This window comes from Phocoena phocoena, chromosome 1 (genome assembly GCF_963924675.1).
Source record: "Phocoena phocoena chromosome 1, mPhoPho1.1, whole genome shotgun sequence".
Classification (NCBI taxonomy): domain Eukaryota; kingdom Metazoa; phylum Chordata; class Mammalia; order Artiodactyla; family Phocoenidae; genus Phocoena; species Phocoena phocoena.
Window position 1 is genome coordinate 165,584,342 of NC_089219.1, and position 23,689 is coordinate 165,608,030.

The window sequence follows — 23,689 nt, forward strand, 5'->3', positions numbered from 1 at the left end:
TCACCCCCTGTCTTCAGATGCCCCATCTCTCCACTCGGACAGAGGTCCTCAGCCTTCCCCTTACGACTCAGGGGCATTAAAGTGCTCTCGGCCGGGATCCACTCAGTTCTGTGTGGTATAGACACACTGACGCAAGCAGCCAGGACCGTGGCGAGGAGGGGGCGCAGCTCTCAAATGTGGGGTGTCAGTCTGACCACAGCATCCACAAAGGCCCAGCACGCCACCAACTGCCCTGTCCTGTGTGTCGACTTGAATAACTGTGGCCTTTAAAAACACACACTGCGACTGTGTGTCTCACCAGCTCGGTTAAGCCTAACTGTGGGCCTACTAAGCGCTCTCACGTATCACAGCGCATCCCAATAGTCTGGCAAGGTGGATGGTTGACCAGTTTTACTGACAAAGAAACTGAAGTCCAGAGAGGACAGGTTAATTGCTCAAGGTCACACAGCTTGCAAATGGCAGAGCTGGGAATGGGGTCCAGGCCTCTTTCTGTGCTCCCCCATCTTATAATACCACCGCAGGGCTCATCATTTCCCTTTAGGCCTGTTTTAAGAGCACTACGGGACTCCAAGAAGAGTCTCCTGCAGCCCCTGGACCACGGACCCTCCACCCGGAACTAAATGTGTGCAGCGGCTTTGCCAGGTCTGGGGAGACAGCACGCCCCGTGGCAACTGCCCCAGCTGCCTTACCCTGTGCTTAGACCCTGGGATCTAGGACCTGAGCAACCTCACTGCAGCCCAGAGGGGCTGGGGACTCATCCTTCATCGCCACCAGCCCCTGCCCAGGCTTCACAAGACCCCCGAGCCAGCAGGCTAAGCCTTCTTCCTTGTTGGTGAACCTGAGCCCCCAGGGACAGCGGCTGACGTGAGCCAGACGTACCTCCTCTGGAATCTGCAGATAAAGGAGAACACGCTGAATTCAGACTCTGGAAAAGCTCCGGAAAGAAATGTCACCACTGAGATGGTCTCCTTTGCTACCCCCCTTTCTCTGTAGCTTTACCAATAGGAACTAAGTCAACCCAGTAACTATTTCCCAAGGAACGCAACATATTCCCACATTTAAAAAAAAATCTTATGAGCCGGCGATAATGTACATGAGCCCTTAGCACCGTTCTTAACTTACAGAGCAAGAAACCGAGGCCTGGAGCTGTGAAGTGACCTGGCTGACCTGGCTGAGGTCACCCAGCTGCCTGTAGCAAAGCCCACACCCCACCCTCGCCGCCAGGGAAAGCAGCGCTGGAGGAAGCAGCACAGGGACACAGCTGCCCCCCCCGGGGCTGGGAGCCAGCAGGTACTGGTTCTAAGCTGCTGCCGGCCACATCCCTCTGTATTTCCTCAAGCAAGTCACTTCCCTTCTCTGGCCTCAGTTTCCTTATCTCTAAAACGGGATAGGTGCTTCTTGGCTCTGAAAGCCCATGGGTGGATTTCCAAGTCTGGGCTGTGTGTCACAATCCAGTCTGCATTTTTCTTGCAGCTATTCTGTCCTAGATCTGAAGTCCTCAGCTCCGACTTCAGAGACTGAGAAGCTTGGAATTATGTGCATTTTTATTTATTTATTTATTTTTTGCGGTACGCGGGCCTCTCAGTTTTGGCCTCTCCCGTGGCGGAGCACAGGCTCCGGACGCGCAGGCTCAGCGGCCATGGCTCACGGGCCCAGACGCTCCGCGGCACGTGGGATCTTCCCGGACCGGGGCACGAACCCGTGTCCCCTGCATCGGCAGGCGGACTCTCAACCACTGCGCCACCAGGGAAGCCCTTATGTGCATTTTTAGAAATGATGGCGCTTGCCCAGCTCCACCTGTTGGCGGGTGAGCAGGCAGATCGTCGCCCCACGGGCGGCAGCCGTGTTTCCCTGCTGGGTGAAGTGAGCAGACAGCCTTCTCCCCAACACTGTGTCTGACTCCTACGCGCCGTGCTGGGAGCCCGGCTCTCAGGGTTCGGTGGGAGACCTGATGTGTAGTATTTGCTAATTTCCATGCTGTACATACTGCCCCCTCCCTGCCGTGGCTGTCTTCAGGCTGCCCACGTGACCTCACTGAATGTCGGGCTGGGAAGAGTGGGCTGGTTCCAGCACATCACTGCGGCCCGCCCATCACATCAAAGTGCACCCCACTTGAGCGGCTCTGAAGTCTTCCTTGCACCCCGCTTCTCCCACTGCTCACCCCAGGCCAGGAGCAGCTATTCTCTGTGCGGGAGAAGGGAGAGGGGAGGGGACCGGGCCCAGCGTGTTGGGTCAGTTGGTTCGGAATGAAAGGACACGGGGGCAGTGAGAGCGCCTGTGTTGGGCGCAGGGCTCTAGCCGGCTGAGCCCTGGTGGGAGCAGAGGACCAACTGCTCCCCTGCCCCGAGCATGGGCTCTGCCCAGCAGGACGGGACCTGCTGGCTCAGTTCCTGCCCTCACAGTGGCTCCGGACATGGTCCAGCATACTCTGTCCTCGCCTTACATCTGTTGTGTCCTTCGGAGATTGGTAGCCAGCCAGAGTGCCAGGCCTGGGGGAAGTGAGAAGGGACACGGAGCCCACTTGAAAGAGCGGGACTCCCCGGAAGCTGGCTGCAGGGGAAGGGGGGCGGGGGCTCCTGGTGACCCAGACCAATTGCAGGGACCTCCCTGCATGAGTCTCTTAGGACTGGCCCGGCCCATGGCTTTGCTTTTCCTTGGCCAAGCTCCCGGCCTGGGGTCCCATCTCCAGGTCTGTCTCTGGGGTTGGCCTTCGTCGCAGGGGCTAACACGAGCCAAGGTGGAAGGGAAGGAGGAGCCCCAGCCCTGTGGACGCCCCTCCCATACCTCATAGATGCCGAAGCCAATGGTGTGCATGTCCTCGCCCATCTTCCTCTGCCGCCGCCGGTGCTTCTGGATGAGACCCACCAGGAAGGTGCAGCCGTTCTCCCCGTCCTCCTGGTCTTCGTCCTCCTCCTCCAACTTGATCAGGTACTGAGGGTTCATCCAGAAGGTATCTGTAGCCAGAAGGGGTGGGGTCAGTCACTCAGACCGCAGGAGCCCAGCGTGAACAGGTGCGCATGGAGGGACGAGGGGACGAGGCCGCGCTGGTCGCAGGGGTTGGAGGCTGCTGGGAGAGGGGTGAGGATGGGCAGGTGGGGGTATGGCAGGGCAGAGGAACCAGAAACCAGGGCTGGCTGGCAGCCCGTCCGGGTGGCAACAGGCCATGAGCAGTGGAGGGCTGGGGGTTTGTCTGAACCTCACGGGAACCTAAATTAGAAACTCCCCTTTGCAGTTCTCTCTCGCTCGCCCTCAGGCTGGCCGGGCTTGGGAGGCATCCTGGAACAGGGTGGTCAGAGCTGAGGCCCAGATCTCCTTTGGCTCAGCTGTGATATCTCCCCGTGGTATCTTCTCACCAGGCTCTAACTCGGGGGTCAGAGATGGCTCAGCTGGCCTGGCTGGGGGGACTTGGGGACTAGGTCTGCACCCCCCTCAATGAACCCAGGGGCCAGATCTCAGCCTCTTGTTCTGTGTCCCCGTCCTCCTGGGCCTGTCCCCTTGCCCACTCCCATGGTGTCTCTGCCCTCCCAACTTTCAAAACCAACTTGCAGGAAGGAGCTGAGATTCATTCATTTTAAGGATAATTAATGTGATCTCCTTCCTTTACCTACTAACATTCTACTTGTGGAAATAAAGGTATCTAGTGTAGGGTTTGGCAAACTATGGCTCTATGGGCTGCTGGCTGCCTGTTTTTACAAGTAAAGTTTTATTAGAACACAGTCATCATATCTGTTCATTTAAGTATGGCTGCCTTCGGGCTACAGCAACAGTTGAATAGTTGCCATAGAGACTAGATGGCCCACAGAGCCAAAAGGGTCAACTATCTGGCCCTTAAGAGAGAGTCTGCCAACCCCTGATCTAGTGGGTAGGAGACATAGTCTTATCTGAGGCAGAGGACCATCCCAGCACCTCTGGAACTTGCTTGGTGGCTGCATACATGGGGTGAAGGATTAAAAGCACCAGAGCTGGGCTTCCCTGGTGGCGCAATGGATAAGAATCTGCCTGCCAATGCAGGGGGCCCAGGTTTGATCCCTGGTCCGGGAAGATCCCACATGCCACAGAGCAACTAAGCCCGTGCGCCACAACTACTGAGCCTGTGCTCTAGAGCCACAATTACTGAAGCCCGCGTGCCACAACTACTGAAGCCCGCGTGCCCAGAGCCCATGCTCCGCAACAAGAGAAGCCACCGCAATGAGAAGCCTGCACACCGCAATGAAGAGTAGCCCCCGCTCGCCACAACTAGAGAAAGCCTGCACACAGCAACAAAGACCCAATGCAGCCAAAAAAAAAAAAAAGCACCAGAGCTAGAGGCACCAATCTGCTAGTCCCAGTCTGACTACTTGCTCTGTGGCCCAGGTATGCCACTGAGAGCCTTGGTTTCCTCATCTGTAACAAGAGAATCAATATATGACCATGAATTGCCACTGCAGTACTTGAAGACTGACTCCACAGTCAGACTGCCCGGGTTCAAATTCCAGGCACAGTGAAGGCTGTGAGGCCTTGGGCAAGTCACTTAACCTCTCCAAGCCTCAGTCCCCTCATCTTAAAGATGGAGATGATTAATAAAGTGCCTGCCTCAGAAGGCTGTTGTGAGGATTAAATGGAGTAATACATTAATAAATCACTTAGCACAGTTCCTAGCACCCAATGTATGTTTCATAATTGGCAAATGTCATCATGATGGGGCAATTTCTGAGTGGGAGAGGGCAGGGGAGGACTGGGCCATTGAGGCAGAAGGGTCAGGGGAATAAACAAAGGATAAACCAGAGGAGGAGTCCTTGCCCCCATCTGAGCAGGACCCCATCAACATCTGCTGAGTGAATTGGGCACAAGAGGATTGCCAGGCAACAACCAGGGTCTGGATGTGCAGAGGTCCAGTGGGTGAGGTCCCCCTGCTGGGCTAGGCCGCGTGGGCTTCGTGTGGATAAAGTAGCCCACGGGGGCTTCCCTGGTGGCACACTGGTTGAGAGTCCGCCTGCCGATGCAGGGGACACGGGTTCGTGCCGTGGTCTGGGAAGATCCCACGTGTCGCGGAGCGGCTGGGCCCGTGAGCCATGGCCGCTGAGCCTGCGTGTCCGGAGCCTGTGCTCCGCAATGGAAGAGGCCACAACAGTGAGAGGCCCGCGTACCGCAAAAAAACAAACAAAAAAAAGTAGCCCATGGGTATGAAGTGGGATTAACGCTGCCTCAGTGGGCGAGGCTGTGGCATCAGGGAATCTAGGGCCCGGAGAGGAATCACAGAAACAGCACGTCTTGGGTTCTGCGTGGGCGGGGAGACAAGTGAGTGCAGAAGGCAAGGGGCTGAGGGGACAAGAAGGGTGTTGAGGTGGAGACTCAGGGAGAAGAGGCAGAGGGTCCTGGAGGGCAGGAGCGGCCAGGATGGGGTACAGCACACCAGGGTGGGGCGGTGGCAGGGTGCTCACTCGGGTAGTTCCTGCAGCCGCCCGCGGTGGAGCCCCGCCTCCAGTTCCCATCCATCTTGGTGAGCTTCCACTTCTTGTAGGTGTCACTGGTCAGCGTGTCAGGGGTCAGGTTGCAGATCTCCAGGCGGGAATAGTGCCTCAGGAAGTCGTTGAAAGACATCCTGCAAAAGCAGGGACGCAGCACCCAGGTTGCCGGAGGACACACTGATAAGCCTGGACCTTCCGCCCAAGGCCAGACTAGGACCCAGTCAGGGCCAGGCAGAGCTGCTAGGAGACAGCACCTCGGGGCCACATGGCCACCAGGTCCGCCACTGGAAGGCGCCAGTTCTAGTCCTGGTGCTACCACCTTCTAGCCAGGTGACCTTCAGCAAGTTACTTAAGCCTCTGTGAAACTCAGAACTCTCATCTGTAAAAATGGGGGCCATGTGTATCAAATGAGACAAAATACGGCTGCTCATTTGGTCAAACACCAGTACTGTGCAGCGGTAGGTGGCCCCAGAGCAGCACAGACACAGCCGCGTGGGCCCCACTGCTACTCTCCAAGAGACCCATTTCTTGAGGCCTCGGGATGAATCTCTAGGAACTGGCTGGGAGAAAGGCCCATCTTCCCCCTCTTTTCTCTTGGGACCTGAACATGCCTGCAGAATTCTTAGCCTTCTCTGCTGAGCTGCTCAGCTTTGAAACCCTACTGCTGAGATGGACCAACTGGAGAGGTTCAAGAATTGTTTTGTTCAACGTCTTATAGTGAATTTAAAACAACAACAAAACCAGGATCCCACGCCCCTGCTCCCTCAACACGATAATCTCACTCATTTGCTAGTAAAGATCAGACACCTCGTTCCCTAAAGCCTAAGAATCTTACCAGAATTCCCCATCTTCCTGCCGTCTGGTCAGCCTTTCCCTCTCCTCTGGGTCAATAGTGGTCCAGTTTGGGCAGCTGGAAAACCAAGCAATGGGAGAGGCATTAGAAACTAGTGTGGGTTAAAAAAAAAAAAAAACTAGTGTGGGACGATGACTTCTCCCCAAGATGCCCCAAAGATGAGGACCGGGGACATGCTCTCCCACCTGAGGGCTCAGACCCCAGTAAGGGAGGGAAGTAACACACAGGTGGCTGAGAGGTACAGGGCAGCAAGGTGAGAGGATATATTATCCTGGAAGATGGTGGCAAGGAAGATTCCAGAAGATGAACACAGCCCATCAGAGAGACATGAAGTAGCATCAGTGGCCCAAACTGAGATGGGCCTGTCAGCTCTTTTAAGGGGCGATTGGAAATTCGATGTAGGGTAGGGGCGCTCATCTTGGCCTCTGTGGCTGACCTGCAGCCCCTGGCAGGCGTCTCTATGCCATGGCAGAGGCTGCCAGGGAAAAGGTGAAGAACTGTGGGTGCTGGGCTGTGGAGGGGCACGGGGAGACGGGAGCAGAGGAAGACCATGAGAGGGGCTCACAGAGTTCACCCCAGAGAGTCGAAGGTCTAACAGGCCTACCAGGAACCCTGGACATCAACAGAAGGACTCCTCTCTGGTCACAGGCACAAAGTTTACATCCTTGGGATAGAACGAGTGCTTAGGGGAGGAAGGGTGTATTTTTTCCCTGAAGATCCAATAGCAAGGTGACGCCGAGCTAGGGAAGGGAGGAACCATGAGGTGATGAAAGGATGAGCATCCCAGGAGCCCTGGGCCTTGTAAAGGCACCCAGACGGCTAGAGTGCACTGGTTAAGAGCCTAGAGGGCCACCAGCCCCAGGGGTCCCACTCAGGGTGGCCTGTGCTCTCGGGGATTTATTCTCAGCATGGCTACCGTGCCCCGCCCCTCCTCAGCTCCCCCAGAGACCCCTGGAAAGAGTGCCCCCACGCCGGCTCCCAAACCTGCCCTACTCACTTGTCGTTCCACTGCCCGGTCCACTCCACCTCTCCCCAGGGATTCCGGATGCGGATCAGCTTCTGCAGGCTTCCTCTGCTTTCCACCTGCAGGAGGGGTGGGTGAAGGAGAGGAGAGAGATGTTGAGTTCAAGCCAGGCCTGGAGGTTCTCCGGCCCAAAGCCCCTTTTTCTCCATGAGCCAGGGGCAGGAGGCATCAAGTCCATGTAATAAGGGGGATCGCAAAAGGGAGAGGGCCTTGACTCCCAGACCCTCGCTGCTGCTCGGCTTGGGCAGCTCCCAGGGTCTGGCCCTTGGAGGACCAGGGCTCTTTTTTTTTTTTTTTTTTTTTTTTTGGCGGCACGCGGGCCTCTCGCTGCTGTGGCCTCTCCCGTTGCGGAGCACAGGCTCCGGACATGCAGGCTCAACAGCCATGGCTCACGGGCCCAGCCGCTCCGCGGCATGTGGGATCTTCCCAGACCGGGGCACGAACCCGTGTCCCCTGCATCGGCAGGCGGACTCCCAACCACTGCACCACCAGGGAAGCCGCAAGGACCAGGGCTCTTTAACCTCTATCCTGAGTCTGAGGCACAAATGTGCTTGTTCTAGACTCTGCATTGGCACGTCACTTCTGAACCTTAGTTTAACTAACTATAATAGCGTGTACTTTTGTCACAGGAGCTCCATCAAATGAACACTGGTGATGACAAGAAAATGCAGTGCATGAATCTTGATTAAACCCTGGACTGGGGGCATTGAGGGTACTATAAAGGACATTTTGGAGCAACTGGGAAAATGTTTACATGGACTATATATTAGATCATGTTATTGAATTAATGTTTATTTCTTCAGCATGAAAATAGTACTGGGATTCTGTAAGAGAGTGCCCTTATGGGTAGGAGATAAATGCTGAAGTATTCAGGAGTGAAGCGTCTGTTGTGACATCTGCAGTTTACTTCCAGATGGCTCAGAAAGGAAGTACACATACATAGAGACAAAACAGATGTGGAAAATTTCAACCACTGTGGAATCTGGAAAAGCAGCATTTGGATGTTTATTATACTATTCTGTCAACTTTTCTGTAGACTTGAAATTTTTCAAAATAAAAAGATATATGCGGGGGTGTTAAAAAAAAAAAGAGAGAGAGAGGGCACTGCACATGTCAGAAGACCTGGGATCTAGTCCGGGTTTTGTAATTAACAGTGGATGGTGGCTACCTAACAGTATTTATAGTATAAACAAAACAGCAAAATCCAGGACAGCGACCTGCTTGGACAAAATGTGTCAGGTGCAGTCTGAGTGCTTTACATATATTAACTTGTTTGAATCACCTCAACAACCTGCAATGGATGTTATATTTTTTAATTAATTAATTAATCAATTTTTGGCTGCGTTGGGTCTTCGTTGCTGTGCGTGGGCTTTCTCTAGTTGCGGCGAGCGGGGATTACTCTTCATTGCAGTGCGTGGGCTTCTCATTGCAGTGGCTTCTCTTGTGGAGCACGGGCTCTAGGCATGCAGGCTTCAGTAGTTGTGGCACGTGGGCTCAGTAGTTGTGGCTCACGGGCTCTAGAGCGCAGGCTCAGTAGTTGTGACGCACGGGCTTAGTTGCTCCGCAGCATGTGAGATCTTCCCGGACCAGGGCTTGAACCGGTGTTCCCTGCACTGGCAGGCGGATTCTTAACCACTGCACCACCAGGGAAGTCCCTACAATGGATATTATTATTACTGTTTCTAATTTAAATTTGAGGAAACTAGGGGGCAAAGAGAGCTTAAATAACTGCCCAAGGCCACACAGCTGGCAAGAGGCAGAGTCAGATTTGACCACTACAGTAATTGGGGCACCAATGCTTCTGTGAGATCAAATGTGAAAGCACTTTTTGTTTTTATGTTAGTATCAGCTTCACAACAAAATGAATCAGTTATACATATACATATGTTCCCATATCTCTTCCCACTAGCGTCTCCCTCCCTCCCACCCTCCCTATCCCACCCCTCCAGGCGGTCACAAAGCACCGAGCTGATTTCCCTGTGCTATGCAGCTGCTTCCCACTAGCTATCTACCTTACGTTTGGTAGTGTATATATGTCCATGCCTCTCTCTCGCTTTGTCACAGTTTACCCTTCCCCCTCCCCATATCCTCAAGTCCATTCTCTAGTAAGTCTGTGTCTTTATTCCTGTTTCACCCCTAGGTTCTTCATGACATTTTTTTTTCTTAAATTCCATATATATGTGTTAGCATGCGGTATTTGTCTTTCTCTTTCTGACTTACTTCACTCTGTATGACAGACTCTAGGTCTATCCACCTCATTACAAATAGCTCAATTTCGTTTCTTTTTATGGTTGAGTAATTTTCCATTGTATATATGTGCCACATCTTCTTTATCCATTCATCCGATGATGGACACTTAGGTTGTTTCCATCTCCGGGCTATTGTAAATAGAGCTGCAATGAACATTTTGGTACATGACTCTTTTTGAATTTTGGTTTTCTCAGGGTATATGCCCAGTAGTGGGATTGCTGGGTCATATGGTAGTTCTATTTGTAGTTTTTTAAGGAACCTCCGTACTGTTCTGCACAGTGGCTGTATCTATTTACATTCCCCCAACAGTGTAAGAGGGTTCCCTTTTCTCCACACCCTCTCCAGCATTTATTGTTTCTAGATTTTTTGGTGATGGCCATTCTGACTGGTGTGAGGTGATATCTCATTGTAGTTTTGATTTGCATTTCTCTAATGTTTAGTGATGTTGAGCATTCTTTCATGTGTTTGTTGGCACTCTGTATATCTTCTTTGGAGAAATGTCTATTTAGGTCTTCTGCCCATTTATGGATTGGGTTGTTTGTTTTTTTGTGATTAAGCTGCATGAGCTGCTTATAAATTTTGGAGATTAATCCTTCGTCAGTTGCTTCATTTGCAAATATTTTCTCCCATTCTGAGGGTTGTCTTTTGGTCTTGTTTATGGTTTCCTTTGCTGCGCAAAAGCTTTTAAGTTTCATTAGGTCCCATTTGTTTATTTTTGTTTCTATTTCCATTTCTCTAGGAGGTGGGTCAAAAAGGATCTTGCTGTGATTTATGTCATAGAGTGTCCTGCCTATGTTTTCCTCTAAGAGTTTGATAGTTTCTGGCCTTACATTTAGGTCTTTAATCCACCTCGATCTTATCTTTGTGCATGGTGTTAGGGAGTGATACAATCTCATACTTTTACATGTAGCTGTCCAGTTTTCCCAGCACCACTTATTGAAGAGGTTGTCCTTTCTCCACTGTACATTCCTGCCTCCTTTATCAAAGATAAGGTGACCATATGTGCGTGGGTTTACCTCTGAGCTTTCTGTCCTGTTCCATTGATCTATATTTCTGTTTTTGTGCCAGTACCATACTGTCTTGATTACTGTAGCTTTGTAGTATAGTCTGAAGTCAGGAAGCCTGATTCTTCCAGCTCCGTTTTTCATTCTCAAGATTGCTTTGGCTATTCGGTGTCTTTTGTGTTTCCATACAAATTGTGAAATTTTTTGTTCTAGTTCTGTGAAAAATGCCAGTGGTAGTTTGATAGGGATTGCATTGAATCTGTAGATTGCTTTGGGTAGTAGAGTCATTTTCACAATGTTGATTCTTCCAATCGAAGAACATGGTATATCTCTCCATCTATTTGTATCATCTTTAATTTCTTTCATCAGTGTCTTATAATTTTCTGCATACAGGTCTTTTGTCTCCTTAGGTAGGTTTATTCCTAGATATTTTATTCTTTTTGCTGCAATGGTAAATGGGAGTGTTTTCCTGATTTCACTTTCAGATTTTTCATCATTAGTGTATAAGAATGCCAGAGATTTCTGTGCATTAATTTTGTATCCTGCTACTTTACCAAATTCATTGATTAGCTCTACTACTTTTCTGGTAGCATCTTTAAGATTCTCTATGTATAGTATCATGTTATCTGCAAACAGTGACAGCTTTACTTCTTCTTTTCCGATTTGGATTCCTTTTATTTCCTTTTCTTCTCTGATTGCTCTGGCTAAAACTTCCAAAACTATGTTGAATAAGAGTGTTGAGAGTGGGCAACCTTGTCTTGTTCCTGATCTTAGTGGAAATGCTTTCAGTTTTTCACCATTGAGGACGATGTTGGCTGTGGGTTTGTCATATATGGCCTTTATTATGTTGAGGAAAGTTCCCTCAATGCCTACTTTCTGCAGGGTTTTTATCATAAATGGGTGTTGAATTTTGTCAAAAGCTTTCTCTGCATCTATTGAGATGATCATATGGCTTTTCTCCTTCAATTTGTTAATATGGTGTATCACGTTGATTGATTTGCGTATATTGAAGAATCCTTGCATTCCTGGAATAAACCCCACTTGATCATGGTGTATGATCCTTTTAATGTGCTGTTGGATTCTGTTTGCTAGTATTTTGTTGAGAATTTCTGCATCTATGTTCATCAGTGATATTGGCCTGTAGTTTTCTTTCTTTGTGACATCTTGTCTGGTTTTGGTATCAGAGTGATGGTGGCCTCTTAGAATGAGTTTGGGAGTGTTCCTCCCTCTGCTATATTTTGGAAGCGTTTGAGAAGGATAGGTGATAGTTCTTCTCTAAATGTTTGATACAATTTGCCTGTGAAGCCATCTGGTCCTGGGCTTTTGTTTGTTGGAAGATTTTTAATCACAGTTTCAATTTCAGTGCTTGTGATTGGTCTGTTCATATTTTCTATTTCTTCCTGATTCAGTCTTGGCAGGTTGTGCCTTTCTAAGAATTTGTCCATTTCTTCCAGGTTGTCCATTTTATTGGCATAGAGTTGCTTGTAGTACTCTCTCATGATCCTTTGTATTTCTGCAATGTCAGTTGTTACTTCTCCTTTTTCATTTCTAATTCTATTGATTTGTCTTCTCCCTTTTTTTCTTGATGAGTCTGGCTAATGGTTTATCAATTTTGTTTATCTTCTCAAAGAACCACCTTTTAGTTTTATTGATCTTTGCTATCATTTCCTTCATTTCTTTTTCATTTATTTCTGATCTGATTTTTATGATTTCTTTCCTTCTGCTAACTTTGGGGGGTTTTTGTTCTTCCTTCTCTAATTGCTTGAGGTGCAAGGTTAGGTTGTTTATTCGAGATGTTTCCTGTTTCTTAAGGTAGGATTGTATTGCTATAAACTTCCCTCTTAGAACTGCTTTTGCTGCATCCCATAGATTTTGAGTCGTCGTGTCTCCATTGTCATTTGTTTCTAGGTATTTTTTGATTTCCTCTTTGATTTCTTCAGTGATCACTTCATTATTAAGTAGTGTATTGTTTAGCCTCCATGTGTTTGTATTTTTTACAGATCATTTGCTGTAATTGATATCTAGTCTCATAGCGTTGTGGTTGGAAAAGATACTTGATACGATTTCAATTTTCTTAAATTTACCAAGGCTTGATTTGTGACCCAAGATATGATCTATCCTGGAGAATGTTCCATGAGCACTTGAGAAAAATGTGTATTCTGTTGTTTTTGGATGGAATGTCCTATAAATATCAATTAAGCCCATCTTGTTTAATGTATCATTTAAAGCTTGTGTTTCCTTATTTATTTTCATTTTGGATGATCTGTCCATTGGTGAAAGTGGGGTGTTAACGTCCCGTACTATGAATGTGTTACTGTCGATTTCCCCTTTTATGGCTGTTAGTATTTGCCTTATGTATTGAGGTGCTCCTATACATAAGGCTGCATAAATATTTACAATTGTTATACCTTCTTCTTGGATCGATCCCTTGATCATTATGTAGTGTTCTTCTTTGTCTCTTCTAATAGTCTTTATTTTAAAGTCTATTTTGTCTGATACGAGAATTGCTACTCCAGCTTTCTTTTGGTTTCCTTTTGCATGAAACACCTTTTTCCATCCCCTTACTTTCAGTGTGTATGTGTCTCTAGGTCTGAAGTGGGTCTCTTGTAGACAGCAAATATATGCGTCTTGTTTTTGTATCCATTCAGCCAATCTGTGTCTTTTGGTGGGAGCATTCAGTCCATTTACATTTAAGGTAATTATCGATATGTATGTTCCCATTCCCATTTCCTTAATTGTTTTGGGTTCGTTATTGTAGGTTTTTTCCTTCTCTTGTGTTTCTTGCCTAGGGAAGTTCCTTTAGCAGTTGTTGTAAAACTGGTTTGGTGGTGCTGAACTCTCTCAGCTTTTGCTTGTCTGTAAAGGTTTTAATTTCTCCATCAAATCTGAATGAGATCCTTGCTGGGTAGAGTAATCTTGGTTGCAGGTTTTCCTCCTTCATCACTTTAAATATGTCCTGCCACTCCCTTCTGGCTTGCAGAGTTTCTGCTGGAAGATCAGCTGTTAACTTTATGGGGATTCCCTTGTGTGTTATTTGTTGTTTTTCGCTTGCTGCTTTTAATACATTTTCTTTGTATTTAATTTTTGACAGTTTGATTAATATGTGTCTTGGCATATTTCTCCTTGGATTTATTCTATATGGGACTCTCTGTGCTTCCTGGACTTGATTAACTATTTCCTTTCCCATATTAGGGAAGTTTTCAACTATAATCTCTTCAAATATTTTCTCAGTCCCTTTCTTTTTCTTTTCTTCTTCTGGAACCCCTATAATTCGAATGTTGGTGCGTTTAATGTTGTCCCAGAGGTCTCTGAGACTGTCCTCAGTTCTTTTCATTCTTTTTTCTTTATTCTGCTCTGCAGTAGTTATTTCCACTATTTTATCTTCCAGGTCACTTATCCGTTCTTCTGCCTCAGTTATTCTGCTATTGATCCCATCTAGAGTATTTTTCATTTCATTTATCGTGTTGTTCAACACTGTTTGTTTCATCTTTAGTTCTTATAGGTCCTTGTTAAATGTTTCTTGCATTTTGTCTATTCTATTTCCAAGATTTTGGATCATCTTCACTATCATTATTCTGAATTCTTTTTCAGATAGACTGCGTATTTCCTCTTCATTTGTTAGGTCTGGTGGGTTTTTATCTTGCTCCTTCATCTGCTGTGTGTTTTTCTGTCTTTTCATTTTGCTTATCTTACAGTGTTTGGGGTCTCCTTTTTGCAGGCTGAAGGTTCGTAGTTCCTGTTGTTTTTGGTGTCTGTCCCCAGTGGCTAAGGTTGGTTCAGTGGGTTGTGTAGGCTTCCTGGTGGAGGGGACTAGTGCCTGTGTTCTGGTGGATGAGGCTGGATCTTGTCTTTCTGGTGGGCAGGTCCATGTCTGGTGGTGTGTTTTGGGGTGTCTGTGGACTTATGATTTTGGGCAGCCTCTCTGCTAATGGGTGGAGTTGTGTTCCTGTCTTGCTAGTTGTTTGGCATAGGCTGTCCAGCACTGTAGGTTGCTGGTCGTTGAGTGAAGCTGGGTGCTGCCGTCGAGATGGAGATCTCTGGGAGATTTTTGCTGTTTGATATTATGTGCAGCTGGGAGGCCTCTTGTGGACCAGTGTCCTGAAGTTGGCTCTCCCACCTCAGAGGTACAGCACTAACTCCTGGCTGCAGCACCAAGAGCCTTTCATCCACGGCTCAGAATAAAAGGGAGAAAAAGTAGAAAGAAAGAATTAGTAGAAGTAGAAAGAAAGAAAGAAAGAAAGAATGGAGGGAGGGAGGGAGCAAGGAAGGAAGGAGGGAAGGAAGGAAAAAAAGAAAGAAGACAAAGTAAAATAAAATAAAGTAAGATAAAATATAATGAGGTTATTAAAATAAAAAAATTATTATTAAGAGGAAAAAAAAAGAAAACAAAAAAACGGATGGATAGAACCCGGAACAAATGGTGGAAGCAAAGCTATACAGACAAAATCTCACACAGAAGCATACACATACACACAAAAAAAGGAAAAGGGGAAAGAATAATAAATCTTGCTCTCAAAGCCCACCTCCTTAATTTGGGATGATTCATCGTCTATTCATGTATTCCACAGATGCAGGGTACATCAAGTTGATTGTGGAGCTTTAGTCCGCTGCTTCTGTGGCTGCTGGGAGAGATTTCCCTTTCTCTTCTTTGTTCTCACAGCTCCCAGGGGCTCAGCTTTGGATTTGGACCCGCCTCTGCGTGTAGGTTGCCAGAGGGCGTCTGTTCTTTGCTCAGACAGGACGGGGTTAAAGGAGCTGCTGATTCAGAGGCTCTGGCTCACTCAGGCCGGTGGGGAGGGAGGGGCACGGAGTGCGGGGCGGGCCTGCATCAGCAGAGGCCACCGTGACGTTGCACCAGCCTGAGGCGCGCTGTGCGTTCTCCCGGGGAAGTTGTTCCTGGATCCCGGGACCGTGACAGTGGCGGGCTGCACAGGCTCCCCGGAAGGGGGTGTGGATAGTGACCTGTGTTCGCACACTGGCTTCTTGGTGGCGGTAGCAGCGGCCTTAGCGTCTCATGTCTGTCTCTGGGGTCCGCACTTTTAGCCGCGGCTCGCACCGGTCTCTGGAGCTCCTTCAAGCAGCATTCTTAATCCCCTCTCCTCCCGCACCAGGAAACAAAGAGGGAAGAAAAAGTCTCTTGCCTCTTCGGCAGGTCCAGACTTTTCCCCGGACTCCTTCCTGGCTAGCCGCGGTGCACTAACACCCTGCAAGCTGTGTTCACGCCGCCAACCCCAGTCCTCTCCCGGTGCTCCGACTGAAGCCCGAGCCTCAGCTCCCAGCCCCGCCCGCCCCGGCGGGTGAGCAGACAAGCCTCGCGGCTGGTGAGTGCTGGTTGGCACCGATCCTCTGTGTGGGAATCTCCCCGCTTTGCCCTCCGCACCCCTGCTGCTGTGCTCTCCTCCACGGCTCCGAAGCTCCCCTGCTCCGCCACCCGCAGTCTCCGCCCGCGAAAGGGCTTCCTAGTGTGTGGACACTTTTCCTCCTTCACAGCTCCCTCCCACTGGTGCAGGACCCATCCCTATCCTTTTGTCTCTGTTTATTCTTTTTTCTTTTGCCCTACCCAGGTACGTGGGGGGTTTCTTGCCTTTTGGGGGGTCTGAGGTCTTCTGCCAGCATTCAGTATGTGTTCTGTAGGAGCTGTTCCACGTGTAGATGTATTTCTGGTGTATCTGTTGGGAGGAAGGTGATCTCTGCGTCTTACTCTTCTGCCACCTTCCCGGAAGTCTCGTGAAAGCACTTTGAAGAGGACGGAACACTACACAGATGCAGTGTTGTTGTATTATCTTACCTGGTCCAGAAGAGCGAGACAATTCTGGAACTCAGTGGCACAGAGGGCCTGGACCGATCTGTGGCCAGCAGAGGGCAGCACGCGGCCGGCAGGGGCTGGGGAGGGCCGGCCCATCCCCTTGGCCCTGAACTGCAGTGACGACTGGGGAACACGGGCCCCACCCTCAGCAAGCAGCAAAAATGGCTTCTGCCATCGTGCGAACAAGAGAAAGACCCCCGAGAATGCCTGCCAGGCGTTACCTCCTCGGCGCCAGTGACCGAGTATGCGTGCCCCTTCACCAGCTTCTGGAAGGTGATGGCCTCCGAGTCTGCAGCACTGGTGATCTGGAAATGTGGGAGAATCAGTCCCAGGCCGGCTGCCGCATCCCGCCTCCTCCCTCCCTCCCTCCGTCCCTCAGGGCTCAGCAGGGCCTTGGCCCAGGTGGAGGGCTCCCGCTCCTGCCTGGAGGCCCTCCTACTACTTCTTTGAGGCGCTGCCCGGCTATTCACAACCAGAGAAGAGGCCGAGGGCAGCCCTCTGGGAGAGCGGCGCTTGCACTCATGTGTGTGCCCGGTGCAGTCACAAATTCCCGCAGGAAAGGGCACACCGTGGAGGGGACTCAGGACACACACCTGGACGGCATCGGCGGCCCAGGTGCACTGAGTCCCCTGAAACTGCGAGGGCTGCCCCGCCCGCTACAGGGTTTACACTAGGACAGCCGTTCGTTTCTGCCTGACTTCAGAATTGGCTTCTGTTCTACTAGAACTTCCCCAGTCATTCCTTCCCCATCTGTTCTGATGGAGGTTATTTTTGTCTAGGTCAATGAGAAGGGCTGCGTCGGAGTAGAAAGGGTCTCTGCCATGCAAACCAGAGAAAGTCTGAGAATCCCTCCCTAGAGTCAGAGACTTGGGCCCCCAGAGCCACACTTCTTACCCCTGTCCCCACAGGGACCAGAGCTAGGACAGGGCTCCGGTGCCGGGCACAGGCAAAGCCTGGAGGCTCCTTGGGGACAGGGGTTGTGCCCACCTCCCTTCCTCTGGTGACGTTCACCAGCAAGGGTGGCACGTGGGAATGGTTCCTTCCTGTGCCTTCTGAAGTCTTGCCACGGGCCCCTTAACCCTGCAGCAGTGGAGGGAAGGCTGCTGGGCTCCCTGCGGTCATAGGCCCCGCAGGTGGGGCAGAAGGTGTCTAGAATGGTCCTGCCTTGGGCCCAGCAGAGGGCAGGGGACTCTCAGGGAAGCTGTGGTCCGGGGTGGTGAGTCAAAGGAGGCCGAGGGCTGTAAGCAGGTGGGAGACGGAAAGGCTGGAGTCACCATCGCCCCAGCAGCTGTACCCCAGCCAGCCTGGTGGTCGCCTAGCCACCCCTGGGCTCCAGGTGATGTGCAATATGGTGGACAAAGGATGCGCCAACCGTGTGGGGAATGAGGGCAGTGGGTCTCTTTGGTCACTGTTGGTGGAGGCTCACTTCCGCTAGAGCAGATGGGGGTGCGGCCAGGGAGGGAGGCCTGGACTTACATCGATAGAGCAGCCAAGGAGAGAGCCTTTCTGCAGAGCTTTCTGGATGATCCTGAACAGGTTGGGAGGGGCCTTCCTTAACTCATACCACTCGGCGATGCCTCCGGTGAAGTCCTCGAAGCCCTCGGTGGTGGCACCCCCGGAGAGTGCTTCGTAACACCCATTGATCCTGCAGGAAGGGGACAGATGCCGCTGCCACCTGGTACTGACACTTCTGCTTCTCAAAGTGCCCCTCCCCCCACGCCTCTTTTGTTGGATGCTGCAGGGACCCCCTGCTCAGTCTTTCCTTGGTCTGTCTCCACCTCGGGGTGCCCACGAGGGCCAGTGACTGTCGCCAAAGCTACCACTGCCTGGTACTTTGTGAAGTTTTTGGAAAAATCTCACAGAACCTTAAGAGTTAGGAAGTACCTCGGTGTTTATCTGGCCCAACCTCCTGTATTGATTCTTTCTACATCCTGGCAGGAAAGGGGAGGTCTGCTCAATTGGCTGTTTGGCATTTATAGCTTAAAAGAAAACAGTTGAGTCATGAAAGCAGCTTCCGTGTGCTGTGTTAGGAGGGGCTGGTCTCTCCCCATGGCGATGTTGGCGCCCTGTGGCTTCCCTAACTCTACTGTTAAAGCATAAGACTTAGTAGCATCTCAGGCCCCAGATTCTCACAGCTGGGTGTGTGACTCCTGGCCCTCCTCCCTGGCAGGGGCTGGAAGGAACAGAAATCCTCCTGATGCCTGAGAGCCGGTCATTTTCCTGGAGGGAGCCCAGACAGCAGGGCCAGGACCCGGCCACTCTGGAGCGGGGCCGACGTGGGTGTCCCGCTGAGAACGGGCAGTGCTGAGCACTGGACAATCTCGACTCCGGGCAGCCTGGGGGGGGTGGGGCGGGGGCCCGGCTGGGAGGGCTAGGGGAAACCAGTTTTACTCAGCGTATTATGTATTGTGGGCAAGTCTGCATCATTTTCATACCTCTGCAATGGATAGTTTTGCCCACGGGCAGCAACTCTTTGCTGTATTTAGCTGACAAAAATGTAACATGACCTGCCAAGGAAGCAGAGGTCCTTCTCAAGGCCAGCACGATCAGTACCATGACTCGTTCCTGCGTATTTGGTTAAAAACGGCAAGAGCTGGGTGCGTTATCTCCTAGAATTGAGAGCCCGATCTTGTCCGAAGTAGTCCTTCTGTACAAGAGGACTTCTCTTCGGGACAGCCCTCACCTAAGTCCCGTGTTGCTTCCCAGAATGCAGGGCAGCTGGGGGCAGGCTGCGGGGGGACGGGCACGGCAGGCACTTACTTGGCGTAGGCCTTCTCCAGCAGCGCGCTCCAGAACTCACTGCCCTCTACCGAGTGCACGAAGAGCAGCTCCCCGTCCTTGGTGGGCAGCCTGTCGTCCACCACCACTTCCACCCATTCGCCGTACTGCCAGAACTGCGGGAGGGGGAGGTGGCGGCAGTGTGCGGGGGGTCGTGAGCCTCAGCCGCAGCTGGCTCCTCTCTGCCCGGCCCCTGGGCGCCGGTTCCCCAAGCCCATCGCATCCCCGAGAAGACGCTCCCCTCTAGCCCTCCTCCTGCAGGTACAGCCTCGCTGAGAAACGAGCGCAGAGGCACCTGCCCTTCCCTCCCAGGCCACACCTGCCCCTCCAGCACTCTGCCCTGTGCCTTATGCTTTTCAAAATGCTATTTCTCCTTTACCGGCATAAAAGGAGAACAGCGAGCGGTGCCTTAACATTTTGTCTCAGACCCCAAATAGTCAACTTTCTTAAAGAAATGTGGGAATTACTTCCTGAGTGCCCTGCCCTACCGCCCTCCTCCGCACTGCTGTCCTTACAGGGTCCCAGGGCGACGACAGGCCAGGCAGCTTCCTGCTGTCTCTCAGTGTCCTTGCCTGGCCCCTGCTCCTAGCCCTCAGGACCTGCTCAGGAGAAGCTCGAGCCAACTCTTAAGTTACCTGGAAGTGGAAGATCCCCGCGTAGTTCTCCTGGAAGCTCTGGTCCAAGGGGACGACTCGGGCCAGGATTTCTTCATTCAAGGTGAGGGAGGCAATGGCTGCCAGTAGCCAGCAGTCCCCTGTGAACACGGTGTAAGGAGCTCTCATCAGAGAGGGCTCAGTGCCGGGAGGATGTGAAACCTCCTGTGCCCACCTCTGGCACTTGAGGCCTAAGGCAAGCCCGGCACAGATGTTCCCCCCTGGTCCTCATGTGAGGGCTATGGAGGAGGGCTGGGGTGATGCTTTGAGGGAATGCTGAGGGAGAAATGTTTTTGCTGTGATCGTTGAGGTGGGAGAATTCATTCCCTGAAGAACCCAGAACGCTGTGATGGTTGGACTGTGTCCTCACAGCCGGCTCTGGGCCTGGTCCACCGAAGGTGCATGGCAGCGATCATGTGTGGAGTGAGGACCCCAACTCAGCAGCTGAGGCTTCTGACAACACAGGGTTTAAAAGTGGGTGAGTTTGAGGGAGAGGAAGAAGACACCGGCACGCAGCCCCATGGACGCAAATGCAAGAGCCAGAATCTGAGAAGGCACCCTGGGCTACCTCCCTGAGGACGGGCGAGGAACACCTCTGGGCGGGTGTGTGGGTACCACACGTGGGAGTCAAAGATGGGGACAGTCAGATGGTCAGCTGTCTGGCAGCCTGGCCTCCCCTTAGCCTCGGTGCCCTCCTCTGTGACACGTTGAGTAACTGGGAGGTGTGACGAGAGCGTGTGTGTAAAGCACACACCCATTTCAGGTGGTCAGAAGCAAGCTGGTGGCGGGGAGGGGTCATGTTTGCCACAAGATAAAAGGCCCGACTGATGGGGGCGTTCTGGGACGAGGATGAGGAAGTTTACTCCATTCTTTTTTTTTGCGGTACGCAGGCCTCTCACTGCTGTGGCCTCTCCCGTTGCGGACCATAGGCTCCGGACACGCAGGCTCAGCGGCCATGGCTCACGGGCCCAGCCACTCCGCGGCACGTGGGATCTTCCTGGACTGGGGCACGAACCCGTGTCCCCTGCATTGGCAGGCGGACTCTCAACCACTGCGCCACCAGGGAAGCCCAGTTTACTCCATTCTTAAGGAATGTGCACTTTCCTACAATTTCCCATGACAAGAATAGGAAATAGCCTCAGATGAGTTTGATTTCCACGTCTGGGTTTATTTTTATTAATTGGCAGGTCTATTAAAAGTGTTACTGAAGGACTTCCCTGGTGGCGCAGTGGTTAAGAATCCGCCTGCCAATGCAGGGGACACAGGTTCGAGCCCCGGTCTAGGAAGATCCACATGCCGCGGAGCAACTAAGCCCATGCGCCACAACTACTGAGCCTGTGCTCTGAAGCCTGCGAGCCACAACTACTGAGTCTGTGAGCCACAACTACTGGAGCCCATGCTCCACAAGAAGAGAATCCACTGCAATGAGAAGCCAGCGCACCGAAACGAAGAGTAGCCCCCACTCGCCGCAACTAGAGAAAGCCCAACGCAGCCAAAAATAAATAAATGAAAATAAGTTGAAAAATATTTTTTTTAATGTCAACTCTTTTTAAAGAGCGTTACTGAAATTCACTGCAATCTTTGAATTCTGTGGACTAGTTGGTGTCCTGAGAGTTGCTGAACCGACTGACCTGCTAACACTTAGCAATGACAGGGGAACAGCTCTGAGGCCTCTAGGTGCTCAAGCCAGCCCTGTGGGCAGTGGAAGCACACCTCTCCCTAACCAGCCAGTCAGTAGCCAAAGGAAGTTAAATCCCTTTGCTCCTTAGGTTGGGCGGCCGCTGTGGGTTCACCGCAGTTTTCCACTCAGCGACCATCTCTTCCCTCCTGGTGCCACCAGTGACCCTCCGCGAAGCAAGTCTCCCTGCCTGAGAGGTTTGGGTAGCGCTGGCCCTGCCCCCAGTTCCAGAGGTGGATCTTCAGCAAGCTGGGCTGCATGTTCTCTGGCTTCAGTGGTTCACTTGGGGAAGGTTCTGCAATCCAGCCAGAGCCAGGGAGGTGTGAGGAGACCACTCCTGAGGCTTCAGAGAGAGTGGACAGGTGCCCTCTTCTACTGCATTGGCTCTACAATGAGGGGCGGCCTACTGCTGAAGCCGTCTTGCAGCCAACTCAGAGGGAGAGGGGCTGAGAGCTGGAGAGAGAAACCATGTCCTGGTGTCATCACTTGAGTCCCTGTATCAAGCTGTACCTGAAGCCACACCTGCCTTGGACTTCTCAGTCCCTATTTCCTGACCCATTAGCCAGGGCTACCAGTTCCTGCCTCCTGACTGCTAGGGGAGCTTGGGCAGTAGCCATTACTGACGAGGCCTTCCTATGTGCCAGCCACTGTTCTGGGAGGTGCAGGTTCATCATTTCATTTCTCTCTCACAACAGCTCTATGAGGATGGTGCTATGACCATCTCCATGTTAAAAACTGAAAATGACAAGGCTTAGGAGGTTAAGTGCACTGCCAACCGTAAAACACTGCAAGGAAGAGTTTAAAAGGTGTGGTGTTTGTCAGATCTCAGAGACAACCTTTTGGGTCAACTAGATCTTTATATAAACCAAACTAGAGACACACTCTTTGACACAGTGAGAATAGGAGCTTGCAGAGAAACTTGGCAGTGAGGGTTTTAAGCACTGGCCCTGGGGAAGGAGCCCCCGGTTGGTGAGGATGGAAATCTATGTAGAGGAGCTTTTCCCGGCTTGATTCCATATGCTGCCTTGTAGGAACCAGACCGTCATTGAAAACAGACGACATTCAGGCCTTTTCTGAGCACCCACCCCTCTCTCACTTAGACCTTATCATACTGTCTGCCCTGGAGGATGACTACACCAAGTGACAGCTGCTCTTTGAGTCATGAGATCCTCCTTTTCAATCTATTCCCTTTCCTCCAACTTCAGATCTTCTCCTGACTTTAGTCCTTCTTTGAGAACCTGGAGATGACTGTGATTCTTATTTTCCTTGAGGTTATTTGAGATTTTCTAGGAACCTTGGAAAATGACTTGGGTCTGTCAATACATGGAGGCAGACAGGCGTGTGGATAAAGTGGGCCCAAGTGTAGGAACTTCAGCGACATTTGTCCTGGAACCAGTTATTCCCATGGTTCCTGTAGCTCTTCTGTCAAATCCTCGGAAGAGCTTCCCAGTCTGTCTGACTCTGGGAGGGCCATTCTAATGCCCTCCTGGTTCTCTTTCCCTTGGTACCAAGAGTCGATGCCTTTACCTTGTGCATGTGTGTAGGCGTCACACGAGTGTGTGTCTGTAGGACCCGTCGGTTGCTTTTTAGTGTTGGAGGTCACGGCTGACTGTGCTGCTATTTGTGGGACAGTGACTGAATTCAGATAGTGATGGCTTTTCCTTTTTTTTTTCTTTTTCTTTTTGTGGGTCATACATCTAGGTCAGTGCTGACCGTACACATGTCTCAGATTACCGCTCACCACCAGACCTGGACGTTCTTGTGACATCCCAGAAATCAGTGGCCACGTTTCACGGCTCCCTATTTTTTTCCTTTGTGTCCCAGAAGTTTTTCCTGGTCATCCTGGGAGGAGCAAGGCCTCATCTCCCCCTGCCCTTCAGAGAGGATTGCTTTCTTCATCCCTTCCTATTCCAGTCTAACATGTTTCCTCTGAAAGGATTCATAATCCTAGAATGTCTCCTAGACCACAAAACTGTACCTTTTAGAGATTAAGTTACAAAAAAAAAAAGGGAATTCCCTGGTGGTCCAGTGGTTAGGACTCTGCGCTTTCACTGCTGGGGCCCAGGTTCAATCCCTGGTCAGAGAATTAAGATCCCTCGAGCTGTACAGTGTGGCCAAACAAAAAAAAAAAGAGAGAGAGATTAAGTTACTTTCTTGAGGTCACAGGTCCTGGAAAGGGGGACCTGTGCATGGACA

General features: G+C 50.9%; 1 protein-coding gene across 1 annotated transcript in view; it reads right to left on the minus strand.

The window, feature by feature from the left end:
- CAPN2 (calpain 2) overlaps positions 1–23,689 on the minus strand; it is a 67,933-nt gene that overhangs the window by 12,479 nt on the left and 31,765 nt on the right. The window contains exons 3-11 of the mRNA XM_065874131.1: positions 19,798–19,916; positions 19,145–19,278; positions 17,861–18,029; positions 16,606–16,689; positions 7,298–7,383; positions 6,283–6,357; positions 5,421–5,581; positions 2,785–2,954; positions 880–891 (exon numbers count right to left, since the gene is read on the minus strand). Of these exons, the coding sequence (XP_065730203.1) occupies positions 880–891; positions 2,785–2,954; positions 5,421–5,581; positions 6,283–6,357; positions 7,298–7,383; positions 16,606–16,689; positions 17,861–18,029; positions 19,145–19,278; positions 19,798–19,916 (1,010 nt within the window). The remainder of the gene's footprint in view (positions 1–879; positions 892–2,784; positions 2,955–5,420; positions 5,582–6,282; positions 6,358–7,297; positions 7,384–16,605; positions 16,690–17,860; positions 18,030–19,144; positions 19,279–19,797; positions 19,917–23,689) is intronic.